General features: G+C 40.5%; 1 protein-coding gene across 1 annotated transcript; it reads left to right on the top strand.

The window, feature by feature from the left end:
- The first annotated feature begins 454 nt into the window (after window positions 1–454).
- LOC149739355 (uncharacterized) lies at window positions 455–12,066 on the top strand. Its single transcript, XM_089874802.1, has 5 exons — window positions 455–2,380; window positions 2,935–3,043; window positions 3,913–4,903; window positions 6,934–7,483; window positions 11,396–12,066. The coding sequence occupies exons 2-5, from the start codon at window positions 2,987–2,989 to the stop codon at window positions 11,886–11,888; spliced, it is 2,091 nt and encodes a 696-aa protein (XP_089730928.1). The 5' UTR covers window positions 455–2,380; window positions 2,935–2,986; the 3' UTR covers window positions 11,889–12,066.
- Window positions 12,067–12,176: the final 110 nt, after the last annotated feature.

Genomic DNA, 12,176 nt, shown 5'->3' on the forward strand with positions numbered 1-12,176 from the left:
CATGTTTCATTTACACACCAAGAACGAAGCATCCGCTATCTAGGAAACACTCCGCTCCTTTTTTATTCTCTCTCTTTCTCCTAACGTTTCCGCTTTCTCTCACTTCTCCAATTTTATTTAATAGTTCCCACTATTTCGTCACAAATAAAAACAGTCTTCTTGTGACCGAACAAGGAACATTAACTTCATAATTTCCCATTCTATCATTGTTATTCAATTATGACGTTTCCTTGATTTTCCCACTCGCTCGAAGAGCAAAATTATTTGTTTCTTTATTATCTTTCGCGCGGGGGTAGCTGTGGTGTTGTACGGACTCGATGCAAGCAGTCGTTGTTAGAGATGGGTTTCCAAAGCATGGAATGAACAGGAGGGAGGCGTCTAATTCCGCTTCTGGGTGTCGTATTATGATGTAACTAAGTAATTGTGAGATTCTGAATTCAGGAGATGCATTCTGGATTCGCTGGGTGCAGTTCGGTGGTTATTGTTTCGCGGAAGGATTTCGGCGAAACAGAGCCCTTTGTTTTGCGAATAATGGGGATGAATCACGATTGTGTTTTAATAACCAGCCACGTGTTATAAGTGGGCGGGTATTAGAACGGTTAGTTTGACTATTGTAACGATGTTAGTTAGGGGGGATTAGGAGAAATGTTTTCATCGTAAACTCGTGACAGTCGTGGTAAAAGTTTGCTACACAAGATGCTGGAATCAAATTTGTATCGACGGTTCGTGGGAACGAGAGTTCGGCCCGTGTTTCGTGTTGTTTGGCGCAGGTCAACTTATTGCTGTAAACATAACATTAGGCGAAGTAGTCACGCTGTTTATACTTGCTGGGTTCGGCAACCACGCTTGCTATTTGATGCTTTTTCTTTGGAAGTCTTAACTCCTATAGGCATGTAGCGACCGCGCTTATTTATTTCCAACTAAATGTAACTACGTTTTTAACTGCGTGTTTTAACAATTGTTGTTTTGTCGCTATATCCCGTCTGTTCGTTTAAAATATTTTTAAATCTTCGCTACCATAATCGAGGAGACAAAAAAGGTGTAATGTAAAGCCTGTGTTGTTTTGTTGTTAATTCTCTTCGTTGTTTTAATTAATTTGTTCCTCGTTTTATCATATGTGAAACAGATTTAGAAAAGTTATGTCATTTTTTGATATTTTTGATCAAACCATGGGATATTCGTTCAACTATTCGAAGAAGTCAGGTATAGCGTGGGTTAAATCAGCAGCAGGCATGTTTCGGATGTCACTTGGTTTGCCTAAAATATGGCGGGACTTCCGTTGTTTCGAGGATGTTTAGTACGACGAGTGTTACTGGATTACTACGCAACGCATACGAAGGATGTTGTAACGTGACGCCTGTATCGAAAACGTTTATAATTTGTTTATGAATCAATATTTCGTTAACGCGGGAAGAAACACGTGTTGGTTTCAAAATATGATTTAAATAATTTTATTATTGTGATTCATATTCCGTGATTGTTTTTCTATGTCCGAACAATGAGCGATTGTGACGTGGAAGAATGCTAGTTTAAACTTTTACAAGTTTCAAGGTTATGTAACTAGTTTACGTTAGCAAGAATTTGCGTGAAACGTCACGATTTAGACGAGCCAATCAGAAAACTTCGTCATACGGCGTCGATGGTTATATAACACACGAGTTTGTTTATCTCGATATAACGCGACTCATTTTTCCTTTTTAATAATTTTTCATGTATTCCATGATGGCTTGTAGGGGCGTGTTATATAGGATTTCATGTTTATTTTATACTTAGCATTAAAATAAAGAAGTCGGATCCAACGGATCCTAAAATGGTTATGAAAATACCGCAACATTAAAATTTTAAAAGGTTTCTATGGAAAAGTCGACCGTTGTACAAATACGAAGTGTTATATAATGCTAGATATTTCTGTGTTGTGTAATACTGGTCGCTTACGTAAATCCAAGCGATGCACCACCGGCACAGTTTTGCTTTACCGCCTCAGGCCGGTGTTACGTAAGGAACGATCGTGAGCATTTGTAGTCGAGGCTTTACTCGTATTATATCAGGGGTTTCTATCGAGACTATTTTTCGCGCAACCAAGAAGTTCTGCGATAAATAGCGACCTGCCGTTATATCATACGAGTTGAATTGTGTAAGTTGTGACTAAAGTGAAGCAAGATAGAGTTTTGTAATCGTGTTTGCGGGAAATAGATTGTTTAAACCTTTCCCTGAACACCAAACTTGCCGAAAATTGTCGCTTTCGTTCGTAAGGTTTCAGCTTAGGTTTGGCAGTAACAGAACAGTTTGATTGATTTCTTGGTACGGTGGGTATAAGGCGCAGTAGTTCCTGTGAATCCCTCACTGAAGCAAGAGGCGCTCGAATTTGTGAATGGGCGACGTGAGTACTGAGTAGTGAGAACAGTGGTTGGTAGCAATGCAAGCAGCTTCGTACTTTGCCTAGCAGATGTTGTGTTACCAGCGTTTCACTGCTAGCTTGTGTATTAATATCAATTTGTGAGTTTTGTGGCGCTTTGCTGCTGGGAAAATAGGTTTACGAGCAGTAAATATCATTTATGACGTCATAAATCTTAAACAGGTGTTTGATTATGACGTGTATATAAGTTATTGCGCATGCGCTGGAAGATAGGGAAAAATTAGAGCATTTTTTAGCATATTTGCATGTTTTTTAGATCACGTCTGGCGTGTTTTTGCGTAAAAAGGTCATAATGTCATAACCAGAGCTTATGTAACGAGTAGAATAGCCTAAGGGGGAATGCGCTGAATGCTTTGTTTCTTCTTTTCTCCTTCTTGCTCCCACTTTCCCACTCCAATCACGCGGAGGAGCTAGGACCAAAGCAGCCTCATCTTTCCTAATTAAGCTTTGATTCCTAGATTGCAATAACCGCTATAACAGCAGCTGAAAGCGAACTTTACTTATTTATTGCTTTTCAGAATTTTAACAGGAATATGAAAAATTCAAAAGTTGTAAGGAAATAAATGAGAAATGAACAAAAAGTTGCGGCGGTTGTTGGGAAGACGGAAAACCACCGACGATAACCAGGTGAAAACAATTTGGAAATATTTATGATTTATTTGAATCACCCAAACATACGTCATAACAGATATTGTACACTTATCAAAATTTCACTGTTTGATCATAAAAGTAGTTCCAGTAAAATTGAATGGCGTTTTTCTCAAACAACCACGTTGCGTGATAATTTGCGGTGGGTTATACTTATAATTTACCTTTACGTCGCATATTTTTACGCAGTAGTGTGTTAGCCGCCTGCGCCTTATTTGCCAGGTGAAATAGTAAACCGGCGATTTCGGTAAACGTAAGCAACCATGTCAAGGTTCGAGACGGATTTCCCGAAATTCGTTTATTTAATTTGATGAATACAACCAAGCTTTTATGGGAAAAATCATCCACCATTTGCAGCGTGCGAGGCACAGCGTAGCGTATAGTTCTTACATGGTAGGTTTAAATGTTGGGGTAACGTCGAACTGGCTTAATGTTCCATAGTGAGCTTTGTAGTAGAACCTCACCGATATAGAATAGGAAGGCCTTAAAAATGATATTAGGTATATATGAAGTGTTTGTGGTATGTGAGTTTGTCGCTAAAATTAAAACGTTTTCAGGATAAGTTTATGCAAAACAGTCTGTTATGTCATCGCCGCATTTTTTCGTCATGTTTTGTTTAAGTCTCATTTTTTCGCGAGTTATATAACTTGTTCGTACCGTGAGAAAAAGTTTTGGGTTTGTCTGAAGTTAGTTCTTGGGAAGCAAGGATAAGTTTCGTTATTTAGCTAGCAGCAGATTGAGATTATTAAATTTGATTAAAATAGTTTTAGTTCAGTCTTATATAAGAGCACGTGTTGTTGTTTTTAAATGTTTATTGGATTGTTACGTAATACTTCCAATTGTTACAGAACAAAACAAACAAAGGGAAACTACCTTCATTATTATCACAACGGTTCAATGCAGCGCCCAATTATTACTTCAAAGGAGACGATTTGAACCGTGTGAATCTAAACGACGACTTGATTCTTGAAAAAGAAGAAGTTGCAGATCCGAAAGTTTCCGGAATTGTCCGAAAACCCGTGAAAGTTGAAGAGAAAGTTCCCGATGAGATTGTCATCCAAGTTCATAATACTATCATCGAAACTGGGGTGACCATGGGTCCCGGATGTGGGGAACAAGAGGGACTTCCCCCCATCTCACCCACACAAACCCACCAGGCATTGTTACGTCACTCAAACCCTCATACAACTGAGTCACGTGTTCCTGTTAACCAATCACAATCCACAAACGATCAACAAGCTTCAAACCTATCGCCACGTGACCCTACGTCATCACCTGAAACGAAACTACCAATGACGTCATCAAATATCCCCAACAGACGTGACGTAACAGATGCCACGTCACCTCCCGTGACATCATCGGTTACTAGAAAGAATGCAAATACCCGTGACGTCACACCACGTCATGATTCGGTGAACGATTGCGACTGGGGTTGGGTATCAATGTCGGGGTTTCCCCCCGAATCACCGCATGAAGAGAAGTGCTCACATGAAGTTTACCATCACGAGATGAACCAACCACCCAACAAACGCGTGTTATGTGATCTACATACGTCATGTAGTCATGGTGACAGGTGGATGACGCAACCACGATGTCATCATCAGTGTTGCCAAGTTTACCGGCAGTGTTGCCCGAACAAACGAACTGCGACCGACGCGTTTTCAAGTTGTGAACACTGTGACGTCACTTCCTCAATCTTCTTCACGATTTCCGACGAAGACATCGCGACATCGCGTCCCAGGGTTCTCGAGTTCGGTTCTTCGATACACAACGGGCATTGTGACGTAGCAATGGAACCTCATTGTTGCATTCACGGTTCGCTGCACGATTGGTCACGTGGTAAGATGACGTCATTACTAAATAATCCTATTTATTAAGCTTATAATAACTTAACATTGAGTTTAAAACGCGCGGAAGCGATTCTTACGTTTTTACGAATTCACTGTGACGTCACACGTGGTTTTGTTTTCTTAGAACGGTTGATTATTAAACGGCAAGGCCTTGTGTGCTTGACGTTCTATTTGCAAACAAACGTTTCCGCGAACCAGCAGCATTTAACTTGTGAATGGGAATTAAACAGAAAGCTAACATTCATGTGAAAGTCGAGTGTATGAAATTTCCTTGGAAGTCGTTTTGTCGACTCAGCCGATGATTAAACGAAGTTACCGCAGTGGTTGTGTGACGGTTAATGAGAGCCAGGTCCACAATTCTATGAGTCTGTTTGCGCAAAAATACTAAACCAAGTAAAACTCATTCATTTCCAATTTTGCACATGACATACCTTTGTAACTTATTGTTAATTAAACATATTACTCGACCAAGTTAAAGGAACCCTATATATATAAACATAAAACTTGAGCCCATCAACATCATAACTTCACACACGGCAGGCAGTGAGTCTTATAACTCAATTCTCCGGTACAAGTGGCCGCAAGCCGCAAAACTTGAAGAATCGCTTCTATGGTTTCTTGTATAAATTAGTCGAATAATCATTTCGTGATTCTAAGGCGTTGGCCCCACCCGGTACACTGTTTGTTGGCTAGCACCAAAATAATTTTAATTGTTTCGATCGAAGGGTTTCCTCGTCCTTATTATGACGTCATCATCGATCCGTCGCGTTTTCATTCCAGTTTCCGCGAAATTCTCTTTTTCCTGCGACTGTGACGTCACAGGTGTCCTTTGTTTCGCGGCAGCTGTTGGCAAAGGGGGCTTCTAAAATGAGAAGAACTCGATTTCATAGAAATTGCTAAACGGAAGGTTCTAACAAGTTGGGCGGGAATGGCTGAACATCGACCGTCGCTGTTTCGTTCTATAACTTGTTTAACGTCAGTCACTATATGACGTCATAATGTTCCTTATTTTTAAATAATCGATTTGGGGAAGATTATTTGTCTTTGATAATGATCTCTGATACGTCATAATAGCCAAGTAAACTTGTTTAATCATGAATCATAATGCATGTGTTACTAATATCGCCGCCGACCCTCTGTGACGTCACAACTCACGCCGCGCTTCTAATCGAAGGACGTCGTTCCGCGAAACGACCAATCTCGCTGCCCAGGGTCATCTATGTTACGTCACAGTGCGCACTATGGTAAAGCGAAAATCATTTGTAGGTCGAAGCCGTAGCGCTAACACGGAGTGCGTCCTTTGGTTAATATTTAACTAAGTTTCCACGCCCGGGCTGCCCAGCTGTGTGTTTATCGGTTTAAACTCAAAGTGATGGCGTATATATTCACCTACAAGTCAGTCTAATGTTAGTTGCGTGTGGTTGGTGGTGGTGAAACATACAATGTATTCAACCGACCAAAATAGTGCAGGCAAAGTTCAACCGAGGCAGCCTTTAGATCGGATAGCCGCGGGGTTTCGTGTAGATTGCCATCTTAATTCCAAACCATCGTTTACTTTGCCGTAATTTTGGTTAAATTTGCGCCACGCGTTATAACTTATATAGAACGTCTTAGTTATAGATAACATCGAGTTTTTGGAAATATTTCGTAAACTAACTGGTATATAGGTTTAGCCACGCTTTTTAACAATAAGTTGTGGATTTGTTTTAGGTTAATCCGCGTTTTAAGGCTTGTTGGGTCGCGCAATATCCATTATGTTTCGTTTATATTGTGTATTCTTAGCTATATAACGTATATTAGCCATCATATGTAAGTTATAAAGTTAAGAACTTTTGTTGTTGTGAACTCAGTTTGTGTTGTTAGGTTTCGATTCGAACTTTGTACGCAGGGTGTGTTAGGGTGAGCCATGTTGCCCCAGGATATGACATTACATTATGACGTAACTATGGTTGTTTATTGCGATCTGCATTGTGGTTTACGTCACAATACCGTTTATTTATCGATCTTTATTCCATGCAGGGCGCGATTTGAGTGACAGACGAACCCATTGTTTGCATCATAATCATAGAACACATAGTCACGTGATGCCGCCATCTTTAGCGTTTCGGGATGACGTCATCAACGTTGCCAGGCAACCGTCGCCGTTTGGCCAATCATCTTGCTGCAGGAGAGTGACGTCAGGGGTGCGTGACAATCAGACATTCGAGAACAACCACGTGACAGGGAGGAATTCCCGCGAAACAGGGAAACGACATTTCCATCTTTCCCAGAAATCTTACGCCAAACTTATCGCATTTTGTGAATCACGGAAGATATTGTCCGCCATACCGTCACGGGGTTGGAACCAATACTCGGCGGGAAACTTCTCACCCGATCACCGCAGAACTCCCACTTTATCGCCGATCCACGACCACGAGAAAGCAAACGAGGTTTGCAGGTTGGCGCGCGTGTTTTCCACGGTTGAGGAATGCACGTGGTACTGGGGGGGAATGTCCGGGCAAGAAGCTAAGCGGAAACTCAGGGGAAGTTCCCCTGGGACTTTCCTGCTACGAGACAGCGCGGACCCTAGGTAAGTGTGACGTTATACTTTTTAATTATCCTTGTGTATGATGTCATAAATGTTGTTGTTGCAAAACAATTACATACAATGGGAGTGGATGAGAAGTTCGTCGAAAAACCGCGCGGCAGGTGTTGGTGTATTGGATTAAAGAATTTATAACAAACGTTTATCTCGATGCTTCGCTGTAATGATAAAACCGCAATATGACGTCGTAACGGAACAATCGGGGTTGTGACGACGTAACAATCCTTCTAACAAACACGTTACGCCATAATAACAAATGGTCAGTGAATCCGAGAAAAACGTGCCCAACTTACTAAACGCAGGGACTTCGTGCCCATTAAATTGACCAAACTTCACCAATCGAATAAAGTAATATTGGCCAAGGTGACTTATAATATAGAAATCGAGTTAAATGTGTTTTTCCCGCTGGTTGCAACATACGTGTTATGTACAACGTCTCATATATAGTTCAACGAAACTTAATCTTTCAATGAGGATGTTCTAAGAAGGCGTGACCTTTATAAGTTGCGGTTGATCCAGGAAACGAAGTGTTTGCCGACGTTGCTGCTAAAAAAGCAAGGATGATATTTAACCTTCAGTTTGCGTTTACGTCGTTGAGCTATAATTGTGTTGAGCGACGTTTACTAAACAAAGATAAATCTCGAATTTCAAATTCCTTATTTTATTGAAATATTTGTTGTAAGTTGTTTAACAGAACCCCCTAAGGAATAGTTACCAAGAAAGCGGCAAAAATGTTCATAACTGTAGACCTCTGGTTTGCAGTTTGGAATTTATTCGGTTTTGATTTAAAAACCTTTGAAAAATAAATACCTCTGGTTTGCAGTTTGGAATTTATTCGGTTTTGATTTAAAAACCTTTGAAACTTCTCGGTTGACCTGCGTTTCAACCCGACTAAAGGATTATGTGCCAAGCCATTAACATCTGCAACACGATCGTACTTTTGCCTCGGGTTAAAATAGGATGTTTCGCTTGCAAGAAGAGATGTGTGTAATGTTCGTTACCACGTTTTAATTGCCCTTTGCGTTTTAATTGCTTCTATATAAAAAGTCGAATGCGGAGGCGTTTGAAAACCACCCTTTAATTTAACCACTTTATTGGCCAAGTTACTGCCTGGATACTAAACTCATGATCAACGGATGTTTCGGACAGTAACTTGGTGGATAGTAACCTCTTTTACACTGATGATGAATAAAGTTACTGTCCGAAACATCTGCTGATCATGAGTTTAGTATCCAGACAGTAACTTGGTCCATCATCAGTGTAAAAGAGGTTACTATCCACCAAGTTACTGTCAGAAACATCCGCTGATCATGAGTTTAGTATCCAGACAGTAACTTGGTCCATCATCAGTGTAAAAGAGGTTACTATCCACCAAGTTACTGTCCGAAACATCTGCTGATCATGAGTTTAGTATCCAGACAGTAACTTGGTCCATCATCAGTGTAAAAGAGGTTACTATCCACCAAGTTACTGTCCGAAACATCTGCTGATCATGAGTTTAGTATCCAGACAGTAACTTGGTCCATCATCAGTGTAGAAGAGGTTACTATCCACCAAGTTACTGTCCGAAACATCCGCTGATCATGAGTTTAGTATCCAGACAGTAACTTGGTCCATCATCAGTGTAAAAGAGGTTACTATCCACCAAGTTACTGTATATTTTCTATATTTTATCAGGAATATTATCAGGTTCAACTTTGCCGACATTTACACAGCGTGGTTTAATTTGAATATTGGTTAACTGTGACGTCATAATATCTATTGACATTCCTATTCTAGCTCCCCATTATGCGGTAACACTTCCCTTTGTTCGTTGAACAACCACCAGTTCGAACGACTGGTGTGACGGTGTAATGATCACTATGACGCTGCATGTTAATGTTATTTGATTAACTGTGATCAAATTTCTAGAACCACGTAACATGGTATGCCGCATTTATTACAATATGAGTAAAATACAATGAACAAGGTTAGACAACGCAGCTTATAAGTTGTGTACGAATAGCTTGTATATATGGATGTTAGAATAAGGATCATATACAATTAAATGAACATACATTCAACATAAGTTATATCGGTACAGCGAACCTCACTATAATTATGGCCGCCTTCATATCTCCCCAACCCACTTAGCAAAACTTCGCATAAATATCTCAAGGAAAGTTTACTTACAAGAATCCCCCACCACATGTAACACTGTGGGTTAACTTATAATTACCCTCGCATAAAGTTGTTACCCACATTGTTAGTGCTTAACCCCTATCTACCCTGTTTTCGTGTGTTACGGATAATTACCCCAAATATTGACATAACCCAACTTAAAGGGCCTAAACACACCCCACGTCACTTTTATTTTTTATGGTAAATTCATAAAGCGACCGTTTTATTGATTCCAAAAATACTTTGCTTATTAAAATTGGTCCAGTATAGGCGGAGATAATCGTCCTCAAACAGTGATCTCTAGCGCTATCTTTTTTTTACTACGAGCTCCGTGATTGTGACGTAGGAACGTACCAGGCACGTGACTGATTCATTCGTAAAAGCGAAACCTGCGTTTTTTTTGTGCTTTTTTGCGTTTTTTTTGTTCTCTCGTTTTTCGCTGAAAACACTGCCTCTCGCCTTTCTGAATGAGAGCGGCCACGCTTCAACAATTTTGTTACGTGTTTGTCACGTGGGTAGTACACTTCTCAATTTTTTTCGCCACGCAACTTTCAAATCAGTTTTTTGAATTTTAGGGTGTTTGAGCTGGAATATCTTTGGTTATACAGAACCGATTAAAACAAGTAAGGTGTCGTTGGAATTAGAAAAACACACTCTATCGATTAAAGCGAAGTACATTTGGGGTGTGTTTAGGCCCTTTAAATAAATCAATATTTCACCCATTGTTACGGTGAGGCGGGGATTGTGCCGTGTATGACGTCATAATAAAACCCCCGAAGACCGGAATTTCGGGAGAATCTCCCATCGGTTACGTCACAGTGTGTATTATAAAATGTGAAGACTTGATCGGACTTTATCAAGCTTTCTGATTGGATGAATTTAAACCAATGAGCATCGGCCACGTGATTCGAACACGCGAAACCTTGTTCCTAGAAATTCCAAACAATGGGTTTCCATACCACTGCTGACGTCACAATAGGCTTCAAATCCGATTATTCCAACGCGCGAGTTTTCCACGAACGAATTTTCTCGAAACTCTTCGTCGCTCCACAGTCGGGACGTCACCACCCTCTTGAACATTTTAATAAAGAAACCGCGCATCCGTCGATTTCGTCTTTAATTTAAATTAATTTTCTGGGAATCCGGGTTCGGTGGACGCCACACGTGACAAAATCGCGTTTGGTCGCTGCGAACAATCGTCTTCACGGTGTCCCTCGCCTCGGGCGTGTGACGTCACGACGTTATATAACTTGTCGTTATGTAACGAGTTACCATAGCAACCAAGCTCATACGTAAAAACTTTAATCCCGGCTTGTAATTCGAGACTTGTTTACTTTATCGCGTCGTTTCTTAGACGATGTTTCTATAATTATAAACAATTGTCTAGATTCGAACGCAGGATCCCTGGTTCTCCAACCCTGCCTGGATTCGAACCCAGGATCACTGCATTTATGAATACAATCGCGTATTCCCCACTAACATCCCCATTGTATCGATGACGTTGCGATAAAGTTGATTTTAATCAAGAAGAAAAACTTCACTCCCCCGAACAAGCGCAACTTGTTCAATGATAAGCGGTTCATTTGCATACAACAACACGCTATAGTTACATTTATACATTTGCAGTTGCAAGTTATTTGTAATGCAACACTTCCTATGCCAATAACAGTGATGTATATTCTTTTCTCCAGTGTTGACCAATGTTTTCTTCGAGTGTTGACCAATCTTTTCTTCCAGGTACCTCTACAGTTTAAGTTTGATGACAAAGAGCGGACCAACAAGCATCCGGATTGTTTACAACAATGGTCGGTTTCGCTTCGATTCTGAACGTGATGACGTCACAAACGAATCGCGACAGTCACAAACGCGCAGCGACATCGACAGACGGAGTTGCGTGGTCCATATGGTGCTGAGGTACACCTCATATCTGAGGCAGGATCGTAACAATGAACATTGTTGCGTCAACAATACAAACTCACCATCGCCATCTAGCGAGGGAAAATCGGAACGGGGACAATTTATGTGCTATTGGGTTGATCAAGGGGGTAGAAGGGAAATACCCGTCCTTTTAACCCACCCTTTACATAAGAAAACTATTTCTCTTCAACATTTAACAAGGATTTGTTTAAATAAAAACTATCGCTTTTGGGAAAACCCCTCGTTGGGAGATTCCCTTCCCCTACCAATCCCCATGAAGAATTATATTAAAAGATATCCGTATCCGGTATAGGTGCTTCCCCAACCGGTGTTTACCCACAGTTGCTCTCTTGTAACCACCTCGTACAAGGGGGTTGGGATTTTTGCTTTTTTTCACTTTTTTGAAAGTTCCTTCTACCGACCAACTTTTTACCTATTTATTTGTGCAAAAGCGTCACCATTTTAAAAGTCGAGTGATTGACACATTCCAATTCTGACTCTTTCATGCCTTGTAAGTACTAAGACAGATCCTTTTAGGTGGGTCTATATGAAAATGGAGATAAATAGCGAGTAAAACACTTTGTATTTGCTCTAAAACCTC

The sequence above is a fragment of the Ciona robusta genome, chromosome 3 (assembly GCF_009617815.1).
Source record: "Ciona robusta chromosome 3, ASM961781v2".
NCBI classification, from domain to species: domain Eukaryota; kingdom Metazoa; phylum Chordata; class Ascidiacea; order Phlebobranchia; family Cionidae; genus Ciona; species Ciona robusta.